We start from the raw sequence: 23,500 nt of genomic DNA, 5'->3' as shown, positions 1-23,500 counted from the left end.
TAGTATGTGAGGAAAATATGAAGGTGATAGATGATATGAGGAACATTAGGAGAGTGAGGGCCAAGGAGACAAAGACAGAAGAGGGTTTCAAGAACAGAGTGATTCGAAGTATTGCATGTACCCAAGAAGTCTAATAAGAAGAGCCTTGAAAAATATGGGTAGTATTTGACACTCAGGGGACCTTAATGAGGAATTTCCATAGGATGGTAAATGTAGAAAAAAACTAGATTTCAGTAGGGTGCAGAGTGAATGCTAGATCAAGAAAGTTGGAGAGAAAAACAGACAAATTAGATAGGTATAGAGTGACTTGAGGTCTAGGCAATGAATTTTATATTAGAGAAACAGGCCGAGAAAGAGGAGGAGAGGGAGAGGTTAAATATATGGTTGGTTGTTGCTGGTATATAGAAATTTTAAAAAATATTTTGCATTCTGCAACCATTTTACATTCACTTGTTAGTTCTACTAGCTTTTTAATAGATGCCATAGGATTTTGTACATAGACAATCATGTCATCTATGGATGGTTTTATTTCTTCTTTTTCAGTCTATGTGGATACTTTTTATTTCTGTTTCTTGCCTTATTGCACTGGCTAGGACCTCCAGTATAATGTTGAATAGAAGTGTGAGAGCAAATGTCCTTGTCTTATACCTTATCTTAGGGGGGACGCATTCAGTTTTTGTAATTATGATGTTAGCAGTCCTTCATTAGATTGAGAAAGTTCCCCTCTGTTCCTAATAAATATATATTTATATAATTCATTCTTTACATGATTAGCACAAGAATTCACCAGTGAAACCATCTGGACTTGAAGTGTTTTAGTTTTGTTTGTTTGTTGGTAGGAAAGTTTTTAACCAGGAATTCAGTTTCTTTAAAAGATAAATAGCTATTCAGATTTTTAAAAAAATAGTCTTTGGTAGTTTGTATCTTTCAAGGAATTTGACCTTTTAATCTAAGTTGTTCAGTTCTTTAGCATAAACTTGATCAAGTTATTCCTTTTTTCCTTTAATATCTGTAGACTTTGCCCTGGCTGGTGCAGCTCAGTGGATTTATTGCTGGCCTGTGAACTGAAAGGTTGCCGGTTCAATTCCCAGTCAGGGCACGTGTCTGGGTTGTGGGCCAGTCCCTGGTTGGAGGCATGTGAGAGGCAACCAATCGATGTATCTATTGCACATTGATGTTTTTCTCCCTCTCTTTCCCTCCTTCCCCTCTTTCTAAAAATAAATAATATATTTTTAAAAATCTAAAAAAAAATACCTGTAGACTTTATAGTGATGTCATATTGCTCATTCCTAATATTGATAAACTGTTTCTTTACTCTTTTTTCCCTAATCAGTCTAGCTGCAGAGGTATCCAGCCTGCAGCCCACGGGCCGCATGCAGCCCAGGATGGCTGTGATTGCGGCCCAACACAAAATTGTAAATTTACTTAAAACATTAAGAGATTTTTTTGTGATTTTGTGTTGCAATGTATTTAACGTGTGGCCCAAGACAATTCTTCTTCTCCCAGTGTGGCACAGAGACACCAAAGGTTGGACACCCCTGATGGAGGTTTATCAATTTTAATAACCTTCTTAAAAAAAAAAAAAGGCTTTGATTTCACTGATTTTTGTGCATTTTTTGTTTACAGAAAGTAAACAAAATTGTATTTTATTGATTTCTACTCTTCATTACTTTTGCTTGCTTTAGGTTCCATTTGCTCTTTTTTAATTTTCTTGTGATGTTGGCTGAGGTCAGTAATTGGAAATCTTTTCTACTTTCCTAATATAGTTATTTAGGTCTATCCATTATCTAAGTACTACTTTAGCTATAATTCATAAATTTTAATAGGAATTTTAATTTTCATTCAGTTCAAAATACTTCATAATTTTTCTTTTGTTTCATTTTTCAACCTATGGATTATTTAGAGGTGAGTTATTTTGTTTCCAAATATTTGAGAGTTTTTCAGATTTTTTTTGTTGGTGGTGAATTCTAATTTAATTCTACTGTTAACATATTTTCTATGATATGAGTACTTTCAAATTTACCAAGACTTGTTCTTTGCCCTCAAAGGTTATTTTTTATAAATGTTAACTATGTCAGGTCTATTTCTCCCTGAAGTTCTATCAGTTTTTACTTCATTTGTTTTGCGGCTCTGTTGTTAGGAGCTTAGTGTTTAGGATTGTTTTCCTCTTGATAAGTTGAATTCTTCATTGTAATAAAATGACCCATTTTCACTTTGGTAATATTATCCTTTGTTGTGAAATCTACTTCATCTGATAGTAATATAACCCTCTGAATGACTATCTTTCTCATTCCTTTTTTTATGTTACTAATTCAAATTTAATATTATAAAAGTTTTAATATAACTTTCATTTTATATTTATATCTCTTTCCTCATAATTGAACATCTTAATTCCGGACATTAGCATACCTATTTGTCTTTTATATGTTATAAGATACAGAAAATAGATTCAGTATGATACCTGTATTACCACTGACAGGTAGGTTAATGAATGAAGTTTAAGAGATGTCTCTGTTGTTTGTTCTAAGAATACACATCTCTCAGGATGTAGAGTCAAATATTGTGTTTTAGTCCCTTGAAATAAATTCTTTTTCTTTTTTGGTAGTTTCTCAGGTTTTATTATTAAAGATTGCTTAAGTTTAATTTTACTTTTGAAATGTAAAAGTTTTTATGTTTCCAAAGTCAGAACTTATATAAGATATATTTGGAGAAATACCACATCCATTTCCAATCCTGTAGCCTCCTTATGCCTATATTTAGAAGTTTCGGTTTTACTTTTCATTATTTTTGAAAATATGAGCAAATACACATACATACATATATAAATAAAAATACATTTGTGTTTCCCACCTGATTCTTACACAAAGTGCCATCTTTTGCAACTTCTCTTTTTTCGCTTAATAATGTATCCTGAAAAATCACTTCATATCAGAGTAATTAGAGAATAGAGATTTACCTTATTCTTTTTGACAACTACATAGAATTCTAACATAACAATTTAGTATAGTTTATTCAATTAGAGCCGTACTGGTGGACATTTGCATTGTTTTTACCCACATAATGCGCTTTCTTTTAAATATTAGCATAATATATTTTTCCATTCTTTTACTTTTAACCTAATTTTATCTTTATATTTAAAGTGAATTTCTTGTAGGTAGCATATAATTTTCTTTTTTGTTCAATCTGAAAAATCTCTGTTTTTTAATTGGCATGTTTAAACCATTTACACATCTATTTAATATGAGTTTATTGCTGTATCTTTGTGTCAACTAATCTTTTCTTCTGCCATATCTAAACTTTTTAAAATCTTCATTGTATTTTTTTACATTACCTTTTAGTCCCATTATTCTAATCTTCTGTTACTCCCACTCAGCATGTTTTTGTCAGACCTGTGTTTTTCATCTCTAGAATTCAAATTTTTAATGTCTTCTCTGTCTCTACCAAACAGATGAAATATAGTTATAATACCTGTTTATAATGTCCTTATCTACTAATTCTATCATCTGTGTCATTACTGGTCCTGTTGCCTTGATTTTTCTTTTTCACTGTGGGTTATATTTTCTCGATTCTTTTTGTTTCTGCTTATTTTCTATTGGATGTTTGGCATTGTGAAGTTGCTGGATATTTTTGTATGTGTTCATGGGAATACATGAAAACAAAAAATATTCAGCAACTTAAGGACTCAGTTAAGTTACCTAGAAACGGTTTGATTCTATGGGGTTTGCTTTTAAGCTTTGTTAGATGGAACAAAATTTGGCCTTTAATCTAGGGCTTATATTTTCCCACTGTTGAGGCAGCACCCATGAATTACCAGGTTTTGTGTGGTTGGTTAGACTTCTTGCTAGCAGTTTGTTGGCTTCAGGAATTGTTCCCTTTGATCTTTTCAGATGGTTTTTTCCCAAGCCTCAGGTAGCTTCCTCACATGGGTGTGCTCATCAGCACTCAGCTGAAGACTCCTGGTGGATTCTTGTAGCTCTCTGGAAGGTTCTTTCTCTGAGTGCAGCTTTCCTTCCCCCAGGCTGTGCTGTGGGGACTCTAGTCACTTTGGCCTTCCTGGACTGACAGTTCTCCCTCTTCTTCCCAGAAAAACTAGATAGCTGTAGGCTGGGACACTTGCAGGGCTCACCTTTGTTTATTGCCCCCTCAGGCATGGCTATCCTGTGCTCCTGACCTTGTCCTTTTTTAAAAAAAGTTTTATCAGATGGGAGGGTAAATCCCATTTCCTGTTACTCCATCTTGGCTGTATAGAAGTTAACTTTTATAAAGGACACATGGACAAAAACAAGGGGGCGGTGGAAACAGGGGAGGGAGGTGGGGAGAGCTGGGGGAGTGGGGAGGGGTTGGGGGGGAAGGCAGAAAACTACTTGAACAACAATTTTAAAAAATGTTAAGTAAAGTAAAAAAAAAGTTAACTTTTAATTTAAAAAATATATGAAAAAGATTCACATCACTCTGTATTATAAACTAGTTTGGACTAAATATGTTTTCCTTTGTAATTTCTTTAAAAAATGTATTAATATCAAATGCTTTATATGTGATATGTAAATGTAATATAATTTAGTCTGCTGTGATTATTTTCAATATTTTCTGCTCAGCTATGGTTTATGATATGAAATTGCTTGATTTTACCAACACAAGTAGCTGTATCCTGTGTATTAGAAATATGATATTTCATAATATATATAGCAATGAAGTAATCTGTGTAATGTTTATTGTTTTTCAGAAAACTCAATTTTTAAACTCTTGCATTTAAAAATTGAATATTTCTGATGATATTTATAGACCCATACTTTTGGCTTATAAGTATTGTTTTGGTCTGTGGGTATTATTATGGAAGTCTTTGTATACTGAACTGCATTTTCTCAGGTTTTTTATACTTCATAATATTATAGTAAATTTCTATAAGATTTCTCATAATTAGTGTTTACGTTAGATAAATTTGGTTATTAGAAGGAGAGTAATACAATATATTCAGGTGCCATGGGAATGTGGAAGGACACTAGACTTTAGAAACAGTGAAGAAAGTAGAAGTTGAGTCTTGGCTCACTTACAAATTTTGTGTTACTTTGTTAGCCTTATTTTGTTACTTTCTCACATAGCCTTTTCAGAACCTGCCTTCTTTAAAATGGCATAATGGCACTCTTTGATAACCTTCTCAAAGGCAGTTGTGAGAATTATATACATTTTTGTGAAAATACATAGTAAACTGCCAATGATACTGATATATAAGAGCCAGGTGTCGTTCTGAGGTTTAGCCCGAGAAGCATAAGTTTCACAAAGTGTGTACAGTGGGAAAGTTTGACTGTACCTAACTAAGCCTTACATTAATAACCAGAATAATTATCTTGGACTGCACTTTCTTTGGTTAGTTTCAGAAATTTTTTAAATTTGGTTTTTGATACCCAATTTAATAGAAGTGAGTCATGTTATCATTTCTTTCTTTACTCGGCAGCACGGCATTTGTACTTTATCACATATATGATCTGTGGGTTGTGGAGAGAAATAAGGATGTTGCTCAATGGCCCGCATCTTTCAACAAAGAATACTTTCCAGCAGTGCTCATGAGTTTCTCTTAGACATTAGGAAATGCAGACTCTGATATGTTAAACTAAATTCATGAACTCAGTAATATTTAATGAGAAAATTTGAGAAGCAAGTTATTAAGTCAGATTCTATGATCTCTATAAATACCAATGACTATTTATTTACCCATGGAGTGAGTTAGATGCCTTGGTTTTTATCATCTAAAACATTTTCAACAGAATGATGCAGGAGCTGTTACTGAGAATCAGAATAAAAGGCTACAGAACTGTGTGAAGCCTGCCCTCCATATATGAATCAGATTTTAAGTGGAAACCACAGTTGTTTCCTTGTTTCTCATTCATGCTTTAACAGAGGATGTGACGCCATAGATCTGGCTTGGCTTTGTAGTTTCTCCTTTAAGGTTCACACTGCTTTCTTTTCCTTTTTAGAAGCCACCGCACTTTTAATGTATTGTGCCTTGTTAGATATTTGGTGGAGATGTGTGTGCTAAATATTCTTTATCCTATAAGTAAACAAATGCATACATGCACACATTTGGGGTAGGTGGCATATAGGCATACAACTGCAGGCATGTGGAAAGCACTTTTAACTTGTTGAATATGTTACTTTGTATTTAAAGATAATGTGTTATATTTTTTAATCTGAATATTATATGTTAATTTTCTTTTATTCTTCCTTAGCATCAAGGCATGCCATGGATTGCCTCTCATAAATGGACAAAGTTGTGACCCTTACGCAACAGTTTCTCTAGTGGGCCCTTCGAGGTAATGTTTGTTGACTCATATGATTTTTAAGTTTTAAAGTTTGATATAAGAATTACAAAAGTAAGTATCTAAGAGCAAATGCTAAGTAGGTATTTATGACACAAAGTAATGCCTTGAAAGAAAAATCTTTAGTGAGTTCTATTATACATTTGTAAACAACCAAGTCCTGTTTTTATAAAAAGAACACAGGTGTCATTTCAGATCTGCTAGCCTGTTAGACTGTGGGGGACAACATCAGTTTTATAGTAATTAAAGAGTACTTTAAAACATAAACTTGACCTTCTTTTATTCATCATCACCCTTCCTCCCGGCAAATGTCTTAGGTTTTATACAGGTAAAATCCTGTTTTGATAAATGCTAGCTCAGAAAAAAACAGTTTCTGTGTTGTTATCTGGAAAGCAATGCTGGACCAGAAATGCCTTTGCTACTCATTGCTTCTGTGCTCTGCAGAGAGAATTCCCAGCTGTAGACAGACTGCTGAAGCACCAGAACATGGTGAAGTGCACCGTGTCATGGATTTATATTACTCAGGATAATTTGTGGAGAAACCTTTAGCACTTTGTCCCATTTTGTATTTTGTAATTTCATTGTGGTTTTTTTCAGAGATTGACTAGTCTGAAATTTGTCAATAACTGGAAGTTTTCCTAGAATCGGGAGATAAAAATTACAATATTCCCTTTGCCCAAATACAACATTCTCTCTCTCTTACACACACACACACCCCTTCTCCTCAACCTCGAGCTCTTCTAGGTATTCTTAGTTTTTAGAAAGTCACCAGTGAATCACTTTGGGGGGGTATGTGTATGTAATATATCTAGCACCGTGCCTGGTACTCATTGGGTGCTCAAACAATAAATAGTATGCTATTATTACTATAGATGATTTTAAATTTAAGAGGAGATACATGCCCAATTCTATAACATTTGTGCTATCAGAGGAATTTAGTTTTGTGTGTTAAAAATATTTAACCTCGTGGAGCTATTTTTGTTTTTTGTCTTTGTTCATAATCTATACCTGAAAGGCAAGTTCTTAAATGTAATTCTTTACTAACATGAAGATAGAACCTATTTGGCATATGAATTTTTTATAAAAACTCACTATTGATTTTGATATTGTAATATAATTGCGTAAGATACTAACATGAGGGAGACTGAGGAAAGGCTGTGTGGGACTTCCCTATACATTTCTTTGTAACCTCTGCATCTATAATTATTTCAAAATAAAAAGGTTTTCATAAAGCCACATTGTAGCTGAAGCCCAAGAAGTAAACTGAGTTAAGAATGTTTTCTGTGTTCCTCAGGTATTTTTCCACACAGATAAAGGTGCTCTGAGTTTCACTGTCTCTCTCCTACTATTAATTCTAAGTTGCTTATATAACAGAATGTGTTATTAAGAGCCCGTGACATAAGCTTGGCAGTCAATCTGGTATAGCCATAGAGAGAAGACTACAGTCTTGCTATATATATATATATATATATATATATATATATATATATATATATATATATATATATATATATCAGATACACAAAACTTGTGTATTCTTTGATTTGAATTTTAAGAGACGACTCATGTCCCAACCCCCAAGTAACACAACTGCAGTGTTTTCCCTGAGTCATCTTAACATTAAACGGAGGTCATGCTCCCTGGTTGGAAATAGCATGTTTTATAATCGTGTACTGTTAAGTTCTACAAGGTAAAACTCTACCACATTGGAACAGGAATGACCAAAAGAAGACAAAAGTAAAGAAGAAAACAAGCAATCCGCAGTTTAATGAAATCTTTTATTTTGAGGTAACTTTTTTATATGTAAATACTAATATTGAGTATTTAATACTGAATGCTGATTAACTTCTTTTTTTCAAATCATGGCCTTTGTAATCATTTTACCAACTAATGCAACCAAGCATTTCTCTCCTGAAAGCAGGAGAGCCATGGTACAATGCAGTGGAGGCTCAGTAAATGAACAAAGGAAGACAGAGCTCTGATTTGAGGATGGGGAGGTCTAGGGGCACAATTACTTCCAAGTCATCCTCAATGTCACACCCATCCCCATACAACCCCCACCTCATCCAGACACCCCACCTGACAGATAGTGGCCACAGGACTCTTCTGCAGAGAGCTCTTTGAATACCACTAGAGAAGTAAGTATGACATCACTTGGCAGTTCTGAGTTCTAGTCCCAGTTGACTTTGAACAAATCACTAAATGTGAGACTGAAGTGTCATATCTTGTGAAAGGATAACTTTGTAAAATAGTAACGGCCCTACCTAACTGATGGAGTTTTTATGATGCCCGAATGTGAGAATGCTTTGAGATCGTAAAATACACTCTACGGACACATGCTTATTTTCAGAGATCTTCAGCTACCTGGAAGCTGCCCCAAATACAGTGCTTTGGAGTTCTTTGCTGGGGAGCATTCCTTAAATTTGTTAAAGGAATCCTTTTTCATATTATTTATTTGAAAATGACAGAAAAGGTAAAAATAATTCAACCTCTCTGTTCTAAAAGATTGTGTTCTAGCTGTAGAACATGTTGTAGTTGAGATTAACATGTAGGGTAGATTTGAAAAAAAAACAGCTATGTTTTGTGCTTTTCCTTGTGTGTGTGTATTTTTCTTGATATTTCCAAGTGGAGAGAGTGAGGGCACACTTAGCCATGCCTGAATACTATACTTTAATAAAGGAACACAGATTGAAAAAAACGCCAAAATTGAAATACAAAGAATTGTGGGGTGGAGAAGGAAAAACAAAACAATATGAGACTCCCATTCCCTGGCTAAGGACTTAGTTCAGTTACACATTTACTAATGGCTGTTACATCTAGCCTGGAGAAAACAAGGAAGGGGCAACCTGCAGTAAGCAAATGGTCCTTGAAAGTCAAGCCTTGACCTGCTTGCTGTAAACAAACATACCTTTTAGGCCTTGAAACATTCTTTCAAAGTGCACTTTGTTGAGCTGATTTTAAAGATAAGGTTCAGTGTCTGTCCTCTAGCAGAGCAAGGGACACAAAACACACACACATATACTCACAGTAGTAAAATGCAGTAGATATTGGGGAGGCCACATGAGCTCTGCTCCAGCCGAACTAGTCAAGTCAGATGAAAGAGAACATTAGAGAAAAGGGGCATTTTGAGATAGGAGAACAGAAAGTTGTGCCCAAAGAACAAGTAGTAATTTGACTGGAAGGTTTGTGGAAGGGAATAATGGGAACTAAGCTTAAAAAGATAGGGTAGGACCACCTATAATGAAAGGTGTGCCTGCTTGAGGTGCTGAAGTATTAGCCATTGAGTGTTTTTGAGCCTGGAAGCTGTAAGGGTAATAGAGTGTTTTGTGAAGAATTAACCATGATCTGTGGGCCAAATGGCTGAGAAAGAGAGAGAACAGAGATAAGAGACTGTTGTAGTTTAGCTGTTTAAACAGGGCTGGCAGTAAGGGGAGTGGATCTGATCTAAGAGAAATATGGAAATAGAGAAAAAGGGACAGATGAGAAAAATTGCAAAGGGCAAGATAATGAATTGGTTATAGAAGAAGAGACAAAGGGAAGAGTCAAATGTTGTCTTCATGATTTCATATCCAGAGAAATAGAAAAGTTAAGAGAAGGACAACAGAAGTGGTTCACTTTGAGGCATAATGAGCTTGAGGTCGGACATGTGAAATCCTGATAGGCAGTTCATGACTGAAACTTAAGATGGGTGACAGTTGCGAATAAAGAATGAAGATTTGCAAGGGAGGAGAGGTACACAGTGAAGGAGAAAAGTGGAGACCGTCAGTTCTGGTACTCAGGTATTCTGCTTTGAGTATGTCTCTTCGTTTCTGTATTTTAGCTTCCTCATTTTTGAGATGAGGATAATAAATCTAGCTCTGCCTGCCTCAGAGCAGTGATCTGATGAACAAAGGAGATAATGGATGTGAAAGCACTTCGTAAACTATGCAGCACTGGCAGCTCTTAGGACAAAATAAAAAATAAAACCTTAGAGAAAACCCATACTTACAAGTTCTGTGGAAGAAGAGGTCCCAGAGGAAGAAGCAAAGAGAGCAGAAGGTTGCCAGGATAGTGTCTGGGCAACCTAAAGAAAAGAATGTTTCTGGGAAAGGAGGTATAGTTGTGTGATTGCTTGTTCAGACAGAGGGGTCAGTGAAGGTGAGAACAAAGAATTCATCATCAGACTTGGTGATTAAGAGTGGGGTTTGGGGCGGGTGACCTGTGAGGAAGCCCGATTATGCAGTTAGTGTAGTGAGTGGGTGGTGAGGAAATGGAGGCTGTAAAGATGGGTTACAGTTTTGAGATACTTGTCTGTGAAAGGAAAGAGATAGAAGGACCATAACTTAAGGGGAGAATTTTTCTTAGACTTGAGTGAGGTGAACAAGTTGGTAAATAAAGCTGTAATTAAAAGAGATCGAATGCAAAACAGTCTGGTACTGGCATAAGAACAGACACATAGATCAATGGAACAGAATAGAGTCCAGAAATAAACCCATGTTTCTGTGGTCAATTAATATTTGACAAAGGGGGCAGAAGCATAAAATGGAGTAATAATTGCCTCTTCAACAAATGCTGTTGGGAGATCTGGACAAGCTACATGCAAAAAAATGAAACTTGACCACCAACTTACACTATACACAAAAATAAACTCAAGATGGATGAAAGACTTAAATATAAGTCACGACACCATAAAAGTCCTAGGGGAGAACATAGGCAGGAAAATCTCAGATATTTCATGCAGCAGTGTTTTCACTGATAGGTCCCCTAGAGCAAGAGATACAAAGGAAAGAGTAAACAAATGGGACTATATCAAATTTAAAAGCTTCTGCACGGCTAAAGAAAACATCAGTAAAATGAAAAGGGAACCAACTGTATGGGAAAATATATTTGCCGATAATACCTCGGACAAGGGTTTGATCTCCAAAATATATAAAGAACTCACACAAGTCCACACTAGGAAGACAATTAAAAAAATGGGCAAAGGACCTGAACAGACACTTCTCCAAGGAGGACATAAAGAGGACCCAGAGATATATGAAAGGATGCTCAGCATCACTAGCTATCAGAGAGATACAAATTAAAACCATGAGATACTACTTCACACAGGTCAGAATGGCCGTCATAAATCAACAAACAACAAGTGCTGACGAGGTTGTGGAGAAAAGAGAAGTGTAGTACACTGTTGGGGGGAATTCAGACTGGTGCAGCCACTGTGTGTTCTCCATACTGGAAAACAGTATGGAATTTCCTCAAAAAACTAAAAATGGAACTGTCTTTTGACCCTGCAATTCTGCTTCTGGGATTATACCCTAAAAATCCTGAAACACCAATTCAAAAGAACCTAAGCATCCTAATGTTCATAGCAGCATTATTTACAATAGCTAAGTTCTGGAAACAGCCTAAGTGCCCATCAGTAAATGAGTGGGTCAAAAAACTGGTACATTTACACAATGGAATACTATGCAGCAGAAAGAAAAGAAGGAACTCCTACCCTTTGTGACAGCATGGATGGAATTGGAGAGCATTATGCTCAGTGAAGTAAGCCAAGTGGTGAAAGACAAATACCATATGATCTCACCTATAAGTGGAAGGAACCTAATCAACAAAACAAACAAGTGAGCAAAATAGAAACAGAGACATGAACACACTGACAGTGACCAGAGGGGAGGGGAGAGGATAATGGGGGAAAGAAGAAAAAGGTTCGAGTCAGGGAACCTGTATAAAGGACCCATTGACAAAGACAGCAGGGGCGGGTAGGGCAGGGGAGAGTAATGGGGAGAAAATGGAGACAACTGTAATTGAACAACAAAAAAAAGTTTAAAAAAATTTTGAATGCTTACTGCATACTATGTGTGGGTGGAGTAGTTTTAGAAAAGAGGAGGATCATCTCATCTTGTTCAGAAGAGAATAAGAAAACTCATAAAGTAGAAAGAACTTTATGGGAGTAGACTTCAGGTGGACTGTAGTTGAGGAAGTTCCTGCCAGTGGTCTCAATATTTTCAGTAAAAATGCGAGAAGGAAGTATAAGGGTGGCATTGGTATATTGAGAAATAAGGGACAGTAAAACTTCACTGAAATAGAACACTTTTTACTCTTTGAGTCACCAACAGGTTACAAATGAGCCAGAGAACCTAATGTTGCTTTATATGGAGTTGATAAGGAAGGGTATGGAGGCAAGGTAGCTTTTGATATTTTTATTGTACCTTATTCTTTTTTAAAAAATTTTATTTATTGATTTGAGAGAGAGAAACATCAATTTGTTGGTTCACTTCCCCATGCATTCATTGGTTGCTTCTTGTTTGTGCCCTGAACCTGCAGCCTTGGCGTATTGGGTCAGTGCTCTAACCAACTGAGCTACTCGCCCAGGGCCTATACCACCTTATTCTCAACCTCCCTGCTACTTCTGTGGCTGTTTTTGTATTTAGTTTTTGGGTAAAATACTACCTAGGCTTTTTCCTCTGCTTATAATAAACAAAATTGAACTTGTTAGGGATGATAGTTTTTTTTTTAAGTTCATGTAGGAAAAATATATTAAAAATTTTTTTTTACTAGAATATTTTTTTACAGGTAACCAGATCCAGTAGTTACACCAGAAAGTCCCAGTTCCAGGTAGAAGAGGAGGACATTGAAAAGCTAGAAATTAGGTATGTGTCTGGGGGTTTTACAGGATTGCTTTTTTTCTGTGCCAAAAGAAAGTCCTAAACATAATTGGAAAAGGTGATCCAAGCTTAATAGAATTCTCTTTAGCAAGTTGTTTGGTGAAACTTAGAGGAACATATATCTAATTTAAATCCAAATTATCTTTTCAAGATCTGATTCTTTCCAGAAATAGTCAAGGTGTATTTATTTTATAAATGGAGATGAACTCATTTTTACCTGTTTTATTATATTTTTAATTTTTCCCAAATTTAATTGCTCCTTAAAATTCTGAATCATAGCATAATGGATGCAAAATATATATATAGAAAAGTAATTACATATTAGCCCATTTAGAAATAATTTTTTTATTCTTCTTAACATATCTGCTGTCTAACAGAAATTTCAGTGAGGTAAGAAGTCTTATAAGATAATTCAACAGGTGCATGTGTTTGAAGTTTGTGCTATTTCCTAGATCTTAAATATCTACGCTGTTTGGGAGGGGAAAGTTTTTGTAAATGCATGTATAGGTGTGGTGTTAACAGTGTGTTCATCTAAAGGGTGTGTTAATCACATGTTTGGAATGATCAGGTAATGTATTTTTCTAAGTTACTTATCTTTACACATTAACTGATTCTAATTGAGAAAGAAACTGTAGTCTTGTGTTGGTTTCTTTTATCAAATTCAACAAAGTAACTCTGTAGTCCTTATTGTTACAGGTTAAAATAAAACCCAGACCTTGAAACTAAGTACCTTAAGTGCTTTGTTGTAGACTATTTAAAATGGTTACTTTTTGTGCTTATAAATAAAAGCTACTTCAGTATTTTGCTCTCTTAGTTTACTGAGGCATATGACAATGCTAACATCTCTTTTAAGCATGTAAAATTAATGCTATAATACAAGTCAAAGTAATTTGAAGCTATTTGGTGGTGTGTTCTCTTAAACATTGTTTGCAAAAAAATAAAGCCAATTTTAAATTTTCAGGATTGACTTGTGGAACAATGGAAATCTGGTCCAAGATATTTTCCTAGGCGAGATTAAGGTTCCTGTGAACGTGTTAAGAAATGATACCTCTCATCAAGCCTGGTAAGAAGACAAACATTCTAGTGAACTCTCTTTAATATATTGTATGTGCAAGTAAATGTTTTCTATGAGCATATTTTAAATTTGTCATGGAATAAGCCAAAAGTCATTAGCATTAATTGATTTGGTCATTAATTTTTCTGTTGCAGAAATGTAAGTACATTGATAGTTTTATGACTTGGCCTCTGATACTGAGACAAAAGTACTGAATTGTCTGGGAATATTTTTCTGTTCAAAAAGTAAATCCTTCCTCTAAGGGGGAAATGGAAATCATTTAAAACATTACATAAGAGTTGCCCATGTAAGAAGATACTTGGTCACAAATCAACACCTGCAGTTCAGAAGCTTCATTAATAGTCATGAAAACTGGATGTTTATGAGGCCTAACCAGTGACTTTTCTTCACCACATCCCACTGAAGTGCTCTGCAGATGGCCTTGTATTATTTTCTAAACATCTAGGTGGTGGTGAGTTCATTCAGTTAATACACTTTTTAGGAGTTCTGGTCGTTCGAGAATGGTCACAACATTATTTTACCTTTTATGACTCTAATAGTGACAATAAACTGATGTTGAATTAAAACTAATGTGTAGGTATTAAACTGATGTTAGTTTCCTTAGCAGAATTGATGTGCAGCTACCGTGTCTTCTGTCTACGGCACTTACAAGTCACGCTAGACTTGGATTTCAACAGCGTGTAAAAGAACATGCTTTTCTCACTTACTAAACTTCTAAGGCCTACTTTCTAGAGCTCTGTTTCAGTTGCCTGGGAGTTTGAAAGTAGGCCTTTAGATGTTTCTCACCATGAGCACCAATCTCATGTGTCTTTAAAAGAGCCTGCCTCCCCTGATTGGCCGGCCGTCAGACTTTCTTCACTTTGAACTTCGTTGTCCTCAAGCGGTTTATCCGTTGAAGACTGATTTTTAGACTCTCAAAATTTTTATTTTCTTTTTACCTCTTGCTAATGCAGATCTAAGATTTATTGATCTTTATGGTTGTATTTTGTATGTTACAATTTCTAAAATGCATCCACAGGAGGGGAAATTAAACTTAGTCACAATGAAAAATTTTATGAACATTTGTCACCTTCCCTCCCCACCCCGACATGACTTCTTTCACCTCCCATAAAGTACCATACATTTTTAAATGGAAAATTTTAACTCAGTTTGTTAAGTCTTCAAACTTATATGCCAAACTACCCAGTACAAATAAAAAGTGAGCTGATATGCCTCCCAGAGCCCCTCAAATCCAACTCGAAATGTGCTATATATCCTGTACTTTCAGTAAGACTGTCTCCAGACAGGCCATCTAAATTTGTCAGAACTAATTTATCTACCATGAACTAGGAACATCTGCTAATTTATTTATACTCCCATAGATGTAAGGAAATATAAAGAAATTAAAGATGCCATTTCCTTTTAAGTCGAAATTATTAAACTCTTAGTGTCCTTTGTCAGTTGTAGAGCTGTAGCATCCCCTTGTGGGATTGGTGGTAACTGCATGAACACTCAGGAGAAGCTTTTCTCACCTTCCAAGGTTTCAAGGCATTTTTTTTTCTAATCTTGATATTAAGAAAGATGTAGAATAGTGATCAATAATGTTTTAAAACCTTCAGTTTGCTATTTCACATAATTTCTATTACTTGTCTATTAGTCCTTTTCTGAAAACTGATTTTTGATGGTTGCAATTTAATTTTATTCTGAAATCAAACATGATTCAGTCATTTTCCCATTCCTTTTTGGCTCTTCAATTCCTTAGTAATGATATGTGTTCTTTATTCTGAAACTTCTATGAAATGTTAGGATTAGGTTGTCAGTGTTGACATTAGCTGACTTTAACTTGAATCTATGTAGATAGTAGAATTTTATTTGACTTTTTGAATAAGTAACATATGGTTCACAGTTTAAAAGATAAAAATACATCACTTGCCTTTGTCCCCTACATAATCACTTTGCTTCTTCTGAGGCAGCCATTGTTTTGAGTTTTGAAAATATTTTATTACATACCGGCAAATACATATGTATCCTTCTTTCCCCTTCTTTATACAAATGGACATATACTATATCCTGCTCTACACCTTGTTTTGTTTTTTTTACTTAGCATTTTAGTAGAACCTCAGTAAATATTTGTGTCTTTTTAATCGTGGTTAAGGGTATGGACTCTGGAACCAAATGTCTTGATTTAAATCCATGCTGCCACCTGTGCGACCTTGGACAAGTTATTCTACTTGTTTGCCTTGCTTGCTTTGACAATAAAACTAGGGCAATACAAATAGTACCTACCTCCCAAAGTTGTTAGAGGATTAAATGAGTTTGCATGAAGGAGGCTGCAAGTGCTGTGACCATGGGTATAACTCATGTTCTCATCATTGTCGTTATTGCTGCTGTCATCACTATTATTCCACATCAGTACATACAGAATTTCTGAATCCTTTTTTTTTGTTTTTGCACCAGTATTCCATTGTTCAGAATGTCATAAATAAAAAGACTCTTAGATAATCTAGTTTGATCACATTTCACCAGTTACTTCAAAGTCAGAGAACTTAATGTGTGTAAAACCCTTTTGTAATTATACAGATTGGAACAATAATTCTTCTCCAAAGAAATCAAACTGTAAAAATGTACATTAAGAAAATAAATATAAATATTTTTTCATATTATTTTTAATTTTGAAAGTAAGATTCAAATAGTAAATAAAACAAATAGTTGGGGATTTTTTCAACATAAAGTACTTGTATGTATTTTAAACTAGATTAATATTTTATTTGAAATGAGTTTGTACTTTGCCAGTTTTAGCACCTAAGCTTTAATTTATCTTTACTAAAAATCCATCGATAGTGGTTATCTTTATGGAACCAGAAATGACACTCAAGTATTAGTAGAGTTGCCTTTGAACATTATTTTCCAGCTTATGTAGAATTATGAATAAAAAACTGAAGTTTTTGCCTGCCTACCTCAATTTCAGTTATTATATATATAGACTTTGTGGTTAAAAATTTTCAAATGCTAATATTTAATTTTCTTAAGGAGCTGTCAAAACTGCTGACTCCTAAGAGCATGGGATTACTTTTATGCCTTTCTAATTGTTAATGAAAATATATTTGTAGAGTAACTACACTTTCAGTTAATAATTTATCTTTTATTTCTTATTTCTTTTTCTTTCAAACTGAAACACTTTATTCAAAAACTGAAGAAAATATATTTGAGAATTTTCTTTTTTTGCGTCCCTGCCAGATACCCTCTGTTTAACAAATCTTGAGGGTTTTTTCCCCTTAAGTTCTGGTTTATACAAGATTCCCTAATTTACAAGGGATCCTTCAGGTGATTCAAATTGAGCCTCTTATGACAATGTTTTAAAATAATAACACATTTATATAGATAGTATAAATAACTACATTTATCTGTGGTTATTTATATATTTAAGTGGTAACAGTTATATGTGTATAAATGTTATATAATTAACATCTACATGGTGTTTACTGTGTACCAGGCACTATTCTAAGTGCTTTACTTATGTAACCTCTTTAGAGTTGTTATAAGGATTAAATCAGTTAGACACTATCATTACCTGTTATTTAACAGATTAAGAAAACAAATGCAGAAGGACTGAGCCGTTTGCTTAAGCTCACAACTGGAATTTGAACCAAACTCTCTGACTCCAAAGTCTGTGCTCTTAACCAGTGTACTATAGTACATTTGTACTTTGGCATACACGTTTTTTAATATGTTTAAAACTCAAAAATAATCTGTTTTAAGCTGTCAGCAAAGATTTGAGTGTCCTTTGCTTATAAAATATTATTTAAAAGAAAATTGAAATGGTCCCTATTTATTAAAAAATGATTTTTTTCAAGGAATGGATAGGACAATGACATATTTTGAAAAAAAAAATTTGAGTAGACATAGATGAGATATTTTGTCCATAGGGATTTTTTACCCTGCCAAAGAAACCCAAGGAGGCAAGCTTATAAAGAATGGCAGAAGTGAGCACTTCCAGAGTTCCTAAGCATCCTAAACAGTGTACACATAAAAGTTAACAACCGGCAAAACACTACCCTAATCCTTCTGCACAGAACGCGCCATGTTAGTACCGTGGGCCTGTTTTGCTAGTATTTTGTAGTTTTATGAGCATAACAAAGGAATAAGGCATAATCCCTGCTCCGGTAATTTGAAGATAAGGGAATTAAAGTTGCCCCTGAGTAAGATCTCTGTAGAACAAACCAAAAAAGAGTCTGGGATCTGACCCAAGTATGAGGACACTGTTTAAGATGGGTAGGTTCAGGCTCAGACAGGCAGAACCAGGTTGTAACTGTAATACAAATAATTTTATTCTATAAATTTACCATATATGGAAAACACTAGTTAAAATAGAAAGGGAATGTTAGAATAACAAAGGATCCCAAGGAGGCAGACGTGGGTGGGTACTGCCTATCTGACAATCGCAGAGAGACGGGATTCCTGCTCTAGGGGCATCGCTGTTTCCTTTGCAAAACTGTTGTCTTAGCTGAGAGATCCCTCCTTAAATCTTTGTGTCGCATCTCTTTACTCACCACAGCACCTTTTGATAATTTGGCTTTTCAAATAGCTAAAAATGTATAAATCAGACAAACTTTTAAAATAGCATTAACAAGTCTAAACAATGTATTAGTTGAAGTGAAAGATAGAGATGAAATGCCATGGGAAATGGTGATAATGTTGAAGCTGGGTAATAAGTGCATGGGGTGGTGGCCAGAGTGTTTATTTTTAATATCGCTCTTCTCCCTACTTTTGTGAATGAACATTTCCATAATAAAATGTATTGCTCACAAAAAAATGAAGATATTTATGTCACTTGACTATTGTATTTCTTTTCATAAATTTACTAATTGACCCTCCACTTTAAATATCAGTCGCTGCTCAGTCATTGCAATTCAGGTTCACTTTTAGGTGCTGGTAAAACTAGGTATCTGATTTTGCAAGGCTACAGAACATACACCGGATTGTAGGAATGCCCGAAGTAATGCCCTTTTCCAGAGGCTTGGTGATCAGTCAGCTATACTTCCCTTAGAGATACTTCTGAGTTACCTTTGCTAATAGATCTATTTGCAATTATTTCCCTGGGAAATCTTTAAATCATTGTTTCTCAAATCAGAGAGTAGAAGTTCTGAAGGTTGGTCTTCTGAGACAGGAATTCCTTTTTTGTAGGTAGTAATATACTTTCAGTATAATTTCTTCTCCCTATATTACCATCCCCTCATCTTTTAAATTTTGCTTGGTTGATTCTCTATTTTTCTTTTGTCTTTAATCCTGTCTTTCTCAAAATATTTTTTCTCAGAATATTTTTTCTAAAAATATTCTATCAAATCCTTTTCCCTTCTTTTTTTAAACAAATTGGTCTGTGGGTGAGACCATAAGTGATAAGTATCAGAAATAAATATTAAAATTACTGACTTTACTTTATAAAAACCATTCCAGCTAATAAATAATGAGGAAAGAGAATTAGGAAATTACCATTTTGCAACCTGTGAAGATTAATGACGCTAGGCAGTGATCATCAATGACACTGTCACAAAAAAAGAGACAGTGAGATATTAGTGCCCATTAGTGGAACTACACAACACTATCGATGAAATGTTCTTGGCAGAATATCAAATCTGCATCTAACCAAGACTCTACTACTAACTACTAATATACAGAAATACAGAGGGGACAAAATAACATGTTAAGACAAAGATAGAAGATATCATGAAGACAAAGATAGAATTACTGTAACCCCAAATTTAGAAAATTCTATTAAGACAACTACCTGATTTCTTAGGGGGTAGAGGGAATGTATAGCTTAAAACTACTTGGCCATAAGAAAGAAAAAAGTTTTATACTTTGCGACAGTATGGATGGACCTGGAGAACATTATGCTAAGTGAAATTAGCCAATGAGAAAAAGAAAAATACCATATGACTTCACTCATATGTGGGATCTAATGAACAAACTGAACTAACAAGCAAAATAGAGACAGACTCATAGAAAGCAGGATGACAGCAAAGGTGATGGGGAACGTAGTGGGTGGAGGGATTCGGCAAAAAAGGAAAAAAGACTCACGGACATGGACAATAGTGTGGAGATTGCAGGGAGGAGGGAGGTATAAGGGAACTAAATGATAATGGGAAAAATACAATAAAAACAAACAAAAAATAAAAATAAAGTGAAAAAGAAACTTAAGCTATCAACCAATTACAGTCTATGGACCTTGGATTTGATAAACTGTAGAAATCTGTTTATGATAAGTTTGGGAGAATTTGAATACTGCCTGGCTAATAAGGATTTTTAAGAGTTTTATATACATAGTTATATATACTGAAATATTTATAGATGAAGTCATAAAACCCCTGGAAATTGCTTTAAACTAATGCATTAGTGGAATGAGAAGAGTGAGTGGAAGTGTGGCTGAGACAAGAATAGTTTTGAGATAATTATTGAAGTTAGGTGGTGGGTATATGGGGGTTCGATATGCTACTCTCTTTACTTTGGTATGTAGTTTTATTTATTTATTTTTAAGTATATTTTATTGATTATGCTATTATAGTTGTCCCCTTTTTTCCTCCCCTTTATCCCCCTCTGCCCTGTACCCTCCGTCCCTCCAGTATTTCCCACCCCCCTTAGTTCATGTCCATGGGTCCTATATGTAAGTTCTTTGGCTTCTCCATTTCCTATACTATTCTTAACCTGCCCATGTCTAATTTGTACTTAACATTTATGCTTCTTATTCCCTGTACCTTTTCCTGCATTCCCTCCCTCCCCTTCTCCACTGATAACCCTCCATGTGATCTCCATTTTTGTGAACCTGTTCCTGTTCTAGTTGTTTGCTTAGTTTTTATATTTTCCTATTAAGATTAAGTTGTCGATAGTTGTGAATTTGTTGTTATTTTACCGTTCATAGTTTTTGATCTTTTTTTTCCTTAGATAAGTCCCTTTAACATTTCATATAATAAGGGCGTGGTGATGATGAACTCCTTTAACTTATCTGCCCTTCCATTCTAAATGGTAGCTTTGCTGGATAGAGTAATTTTGGATGTAGGTCTTTGCCTTTCATGACTTGGAATACTTCTTTCCAGCCCCTTCTTGCCTGTAAGGTTTCTTTTGAGAAATCAGCTGATAGTCTTATATGGGAACTCCTTTGTAGGTAACTGTGTCCCTTTCTCTTGCTGCTTTTAAGATTCTCTCCTTATCTTTAATTTTGGGTAATGTAATTATGATGTACCTTGGTGTGTTTCTTCTTGGATCCAACTTCTTTGGGACTCTCTTGAGTGTCTTGGACTTACATGTCTAGTTCTTTTGCCAGATTGGGGAAGTTTTCCTTCGTTATTTTTTCAAATAAGTTTTCAATTTCTTGCTCTTCCTCTTTTCCTTATGGCACCCCATGATTCAGATGTTGGAATGTTTAAAGTTGTCCTGGAAGTTCCTAAGCCTCTCCTCATTTTTCTGAATTCTTGTTTCTTCATTCTGTTCCAGTTGAATGTTTATTTCCTCCTTCTTTTCCAAATCGTTGATTTGAGTCCTGGTTTCCTTCGCTTCACTGTTGGTTCCCTGTATATTTTCCTTTATTTCACTTTGTATAGCCTTCATTTCTTCCTTTATTTTGTGACCATACTCAACCATTTCTGTGAGCATCCTGATTACCAGTGTTTTGAACTGTGCATCTGATAGGTTGGCTATCTCTTCATTGCTTAGTTCTTTTTCTGGAATTTTGATCTGTTCTTTCATTTTTGACCATATTTCTTTGTCTTGGTGCACCTGTTACATTGTAGGGGGCGGAGCCTTAGGTATTCGTCTGACCAGGGCAACCCGCCTCACTACGTTGTGGCGCTGTATGTGGGAGAGGGGTCAGAGAGGGAACAATGTCTCTTGCTAGCTTGCTTGGCTCTCACCCCACTTTCCATCACTTTCCTCACTTCCCACAATCAGATTGTGCCGTTTCAGGTGCTGATTCCCAGGTGGGTGGGCTTGTGTATGTTCTAGTATCCCAGGGGCCTCTCCAATGGACTGTCCTGTGAGACTGGGGAGTTTCTCCCACCACTGCAACCCCCACAGCTTTTATAGCCAGAGGTTTTGAGGCTTTATTTCCCTGTGCTGGAACCCTGGGTTGCACAGTCTGTCTCACTCCCCAGTTGTTCCTCTCCACTTTTCTACATGCAAATGTGGGACTGCTTGGTCTGCCCACCCACCTTGCCGCTCATCCTCTCCTCCCTGGCAGCCCCTCTCTGCCGCCGCTGCCCCTCTCTGCCCCTTTTACTGGTCTGGATGAATATTTCTTCTTTAACCTCTTGGTTGTCAGGTGTCCATGCAGTTTGATTTTCTGGCAGTTCTGATTGTTTTTTGTTTTTAAATTGGTTGTTGTCCTTCTTTTGGTTGTGTAAGGAAGTGAAGTGTATCTACCTACTCTTCCAACTGGGCCAGAACCTGCTTTTTATGTATTTTTAAACTTCCATGATAAAAAGTCTTAAGTAACTGTTAGATTTTGGGTTTTGGTTCTACAAATGTCTCTTGATTTCTAAACATTTCTCTTTCCTTTGGATATTTAAAGATGTTTCTATTTTTACTTTTTTTTTTTTGCCTTTCACTTAACTTTTTTAGTAGTTATACTGTTTTAGTAGTTATACTGAATAATATAAAAATCTATTTTTAAACCTTCAATCACTAACTTTTTAGAAGAGATGTTCAAATTTTTACATACAGGATTTACTTTACAATAATATCACTTATGCCTTCTTGTGTAGTGTGTCTTAATTATTTCATCTAAATGTATCTTTCTTAAATTTAGTTGGTAAAAAAATTATTTTTGGTAATACTGGATTTTAAATGTTTTTTTTTCCTAAACCAGCAAGCTAATCAAACTCTTATTCAGCCCCTTTGAGATCTTAATTTTTATATTATCTATACTTTTTGTTTTCTGCATAGAAATCTATTTACAGTTTTCTAGTTCAATATACAACCAGCATTAAACCTCTGAAGATTAATAGTCTGCTACTCTTTAAGTGTCCTAACCTTAAATATTAAGTTGACTTTTTGGTTTAGTTTTTTATAGCTTAGCTGTTTATTTACCTCACTGTCTTGGACGCTCATTACCGTCACATGGAATTGACTGTATTTTTACTTTAGGTACTTGCTACAACCAAGAGACAATGGAAACAAGTCATCTAAAACTGATGATCTGGGGTCTCTTCGATTAAATATATGTTATACAGAAGACTATGTGCTTCCTTCAGAGTACTATGGTCCTTTGAAAAGTTTGCTGCTAAAATCACCACATGTTCAGGTACTTTAAAAATCTTAAGTATATGATTTAATATGAAAAGGCCAAAGTAATTCAGTAAATGATGAGGAAAAGATTTCAAAGTGTCAATTTTATTACAACAATAAAAAATAATATATGCAGGCATAGGCAAAAGTAGGTTTACAGTTGTGAGTAGGCTAGTTTATTTTTGTATTATAATTTATTAATTATGGTAAACCTGCTT

General features: G+C 35.0%; 1 protein-coding gene across 2 annotated transcripts in view; it reads left to right on the top strand.

The window, feature by feature from the left end:
- The window catches only part of RASA2 (RAS p21 protein activator 2), a 119,052-nt gene that overhangs the window by 64,636 nt on the left and 30,916 nt on the right, over window positions 1-23,500 (top strand). For both annotated transcript variants that reach the window (XM_053929430.1, XM_053929429.1), the window contains exons 6-10: window positions 6,225-6,308; window positions 8,030-8,102; window positions 12,861-12,937; window positions 13,914-14,015; window positions 23,142-23,298. In XM_053929430.1, the coding sequence (XP_053785405.1) occupies window positions 6,225-6,308; window positions 8,030-8,102; window positions 12,861-12,937; window positions 13,914-14,015; window positions 23,142-23,298 (493 nt within the window). The remainder of the gene's footprint in view (window positions 1-6,224; window positions 6,309-8,029; window positions 8,103-12,860; window positions 12,938-13,913; window positions 14,016-23,141; window positions 23,299-23,500) is intronic.

This window comes from Desmodus rotundus, chromosome 8, assembly GCF_022682495.2.
Source record: "Desmodus rotundus isolate HL8 chromosome 8, HLdesRot8A.1, whole genome shotgun sequence".
NCBI lineage: Eukaryota > Metazoa > Chordata > Mammalia > Chiroptera > Phyllostomidae > Desmodus > Desmodus rotundus.
This window is presented reverse-complemented; position numbering and strand designations above follow the sequence as displayed.